This window comes from Echinops telfairi, unplaced genomic scaffold (genome assembly GCF_000313985.2).
Source record: "Echinops telfairi isolate 266 unplaced genomic scaffold, ASM31398v2 ScPeMD7_2010;HRSCAF=2546, whole genome shotgun sequence".
Classification (NCBI taxonomy): domain Eukaryota; kingdom Metazoa; phylum Chordata; class Mammalia; order Afrosoricida; family Tenrecidae; genus Echinops; species Echinops telfairi.
This window is the reverse complement of record NW_022105908.1, coordinates 7,039,588-7,043,369: the sequence shown is the minus strand read 5'-3', so window position 1 is coordinate 7,043,369 and position 3,782 is coordinate 7,039,588. Positions and strand designations below refer to the sequence as shown.

At 34.6% G+C, this 3,782-nt stretch overlaps 1 protein-coding gene across 6 annotated transcripts in view; it reads right to left on the bottom strand.

Moving 5' to 3' along the window:
- The window catches only part of NCOR1 (nuclear receptor corepressor 1), a 151,089-nt gene extending 147,779 nt beyond the window's left edge, over positions 1-3,310 (bottom strand). For all 6 annotated transcript variants that reach the window (XM_045293367.1, XM_045293373.1, XM_045293372.1 and 3 more), the window contains exon 1: positions 3,140-3,310. In XM_045293367.1, the coding sequence (XP_045149302.1) occupies positions 3,140-3,247 (108 nt within the window). In that variant the 5' untranslated portion in view covers positions 3,248-3,310. The remainder of the gene's footprint in view (positions 1-3,139) is intronic.
- Positions 3,311-3,782: the final 472 nt, after the last annotated feature.

Genomic DNA, 3,782 nt, shown 5'->3' with positions numbered 1-3,782 from the left:
ACATATGTGCTTGACACAATGGATGGATGTATGGATTGTGATGAGAATTGTATGAGCCCCCAATAAAATAATTTTTTTAAATGTTATGAAGATAAAATGGCAATTTTTTAAATTACTAAAACATTGGGCTAAATATAAAATTAAAACATGCTATAATTATTGTACATATGTCCAAGAATGTACAAAACAGGAAAATACTAAGATCATTCAAGATCTAAAAATGGAACAAACGGTACTTTAGGGAATAAAAACATCAACTGCTTGCAATGAAAGTTTCTCTGGGTAAAGTCAAAAGTTGAAAACTACAGAAGAAAAGATCCCTGAACTTAAGTACATAGCAAAATGAAGCAAATGGACTTAAAAAAAGGAAAAATGAAGGTTAGTGGCCTGGGAAATAATATGAAATATGACTAATTAGAATCCCAGAAGATTTTGAGAATGATGAGGGTAACAAATGTACAAATGTACTTTATACAAGTGATGTATATATGGATTGTGATAAGAGTTGTAAAATAAAATGATTTTTTTAAATGTGCTGGGGAAAAAAAAGAATCCCAAAAGAAATGAGGGGGGAGAAGGAATGCAAAAATTTTTAAAGAAAATTTTGTCCAAAGAATTGTCCAAATTTCATGAAAACTCTAAACAAAACTAAGAATGCCTAGGACAACATACTTTCTTTTTTTGCTGTTGATGGATAACATACTTTCAAAAAGCACACCAAAGGTACATCCTATTGCTGAAAACCAGGTTTTTTTGGGGGAAGGGTTGTGTGTGACAGTTTACATATATAGAAACAAATGACCACAGACTTCTACTCAGAAAACATGCAAGCTAGATTACAATGAAATAAAATCATTTTAAAGTGTTGAGAGAAAAAAAAAAACAACTGTCAACTAGTCTATGTCCAGTGAAAATATCCTTCACAAATAAAACTGAAATAAAAACATAAAAAATAAAGGAAATCATTGTTAAAAAGGCAAAAAGAAAAGTGTGTTAGGAGGAAAAAACTTGAATAAATGCAAAGGAATAGCGTTGGAAGTCAGTGTGTAGAAGGAAAAGAAGAAAATAATGAAGAGTAAAAATGAGTTGAATAGAAAAAAGAAAAGGAGTGAAAATGAATGAAAAAAATTAAACCATTGGCTGGACTGAAAATTTGTTTTTTTTAATGCTATCCTACCAGGAATAAAAGAGAGGATACCACAACAGATCATACAGACAATAAATCAAATAAATATAACAATAAATACTGTACACAACAAAATTACTCTAGCTCAACATTTGAATAGGCCATTATCCATTAAAAGGATAATAATGACAGTTTACTGTGGGAGGAAGACAGGGCTTTCTACTCTACTCCCTTAAAGAGTCACCATTTTGGAAACCCGCAGAGTCACAATGAGTACAGCATCAATTCGATGGCAGTGAGAGACACAGTTCATTAGAATTCTTGACTTTCAAGTAAGAGGTCTAAGTTCAATTCTGAGCCAACACACCAGTAACACTGCCATCACTCATCTGTAGTGGAGGCTTGCATGTTGCTATGATCCTGAGCAGGTATCATGGCGTATTCAGGCTAAGATAGAGTAGGGAGAAAGGCCTGATAACCTACTTCCCAAAACAATCATATGGCTCACAATGGTCTAATCCCATTGTGCATGGGGTCAGCATGAGTCTGGGTCAACTCAACAGTTAACAGTAACTGAGGAAGTTGAGGTCATAATTTAAATTTTCCACAAAGAAAATTCTAGCAACAAATGGCTCAGCTAATAAAGTCTATCAAACACTGAGGGAAGAAACATTATCAATTCTACACAAGCTCTGTAAGACAACAAAGGAGAACACCATTCCCAAGCTAATATTAGACTTCATGGTAAAATACTGAGTTTCTATAAGATAAGGAACAAGCAAGATAAGGAAGCCTCAGGATATAAACATGTCCACAACACTTCAAAAGAATGCTCAGTAGTACCCAGGAGTATCTCAATTATATTTTGCTGGTAAAATCTTTTCTTTGAGATAAGTATTTCTCTGTCTTTTTCTTCAACCATTTTATTGGCATATAATTCAACATTAAGAGTTGTACAATCATGATCACAATCAGATTTTGGACATTTTCTCCTTTTTTGTACTCATTGTTATTATTATTAGCTCCCCATTTCCCCCAACCTTCCTTGCATACCCCCAAGAAACCATTAATCTAGTTATTACCGATATAGATTTACCATTCTTGGATTTCATCTACAGAACAACATATCACCCACCCACCCCCAAAAAAAGTAAACCAGAAAAACTCAACCAAAAAGAGAGCAGGAAATATTAAAAACTATAACACATTTAAAATGGATCAAAAGGAAAATAAAACAAGGTGTTAAATTTTAATTCTACTGCATCTATAATAATCTACTTTCCAAAGCATTCTTGCATGAGAGCAAGGCTATTCACATCCCTGATCTACAGTCAGATGGAATTCACCAGACTTAATTCTCATGTATTTCCCCTTGAATTTTTCTTTTTCCTTAACTGAAACACTTTTAAATGGGTCAAAAGGGAGATCAAATGATAAAGGCTCCAAACACTATAGTATTCTGATAGCCAGGCACCTTCTAATTTCCTGGACATACTTTGCTATAGCATCCATATCTTCAAAGATGAGATGAGTATTTCATCCTTCCCTCTTTTCTTCTCAAAATCTTTTATATTCCTGCCCCACTCTGAACTCATAATTTGACCTTAGGTATTAATTTTCACAAGGTAAATTAATCATATAGCCTTTTCGCTCTTCCTACCATCATATCCCCTACAAAGTTGTTAAAGTCCTTGTCCCAGCCATCACTCAACATTAGCTCTCAAGCTTAATGTTCAACCAGAAGTTGGGACCATAAACAGAGGTTACTAACCTAGAAAACCAACACAACTGAAATCAGTCTATATCAGTAACTCCTATAATTAAAAGCAGAGATATGGTCAACCCCTGAAATCTGTCATAAAGTTGAAAGAGACAGAAAACTAATTCTCAACTTTTGATTCCTCATCTTTGAGAATAATTCTCGCCATAAAAAAAATAAAACTGTCTTCTGAACAACAAATGTATTTTAAAAAGTCACATGTGTACGCAGTTTGCATAGCATTTGTTCCTTACCTGCTGGTGTCGAGTGCTGGGAAAGGTGTACTGGACAGAGTGGGGAGGATAACGACTTTGCTCTGTGCTGAATGCTCCTTGGTTGGGAGGATAACCTGAACTTGACATTATCAGTAAAGAAGTCCTCACTGGGATGTGAGTTCAAGTCCAACAATCAGTCATGTTTCTAGGAAACCACCTAAAAGGGGGAGGAAAGAGAAGAATTAATAAGAATGAAATTACCAGGTATACTTCTAGTAAATTATAACTATAGCTACATAGCAAGAGAAAGATGAGGCCGTCTAATCCCATACAGATTTAGACGTGGGTCACTCTAGATCAGAATTAACACAATTGTGAGCTTTGTCTGGCATAGCCACAGAGAGAAGCCCTGGTAATGTAGCAGGCTAATAAACATTAGTCTCCAAACCAGATCAGGGGTTCAAACGAGAACAAGGGAGTCTACTTCCATAAAGATTTACAACCTCAGAAACTCAATGGTACCTTCTTCTACACTTAAAAAAGTTCTTTAGCACATCACAAATAATATAAGTAGCTATATAAAGTAAAAACTTATGTATAACTTTTTATATATATAACTTTTTAGCATAGGACCTGGCACACAACAGTTGCCCAGCAACTGCTATCCTACTTTCTATAAGTG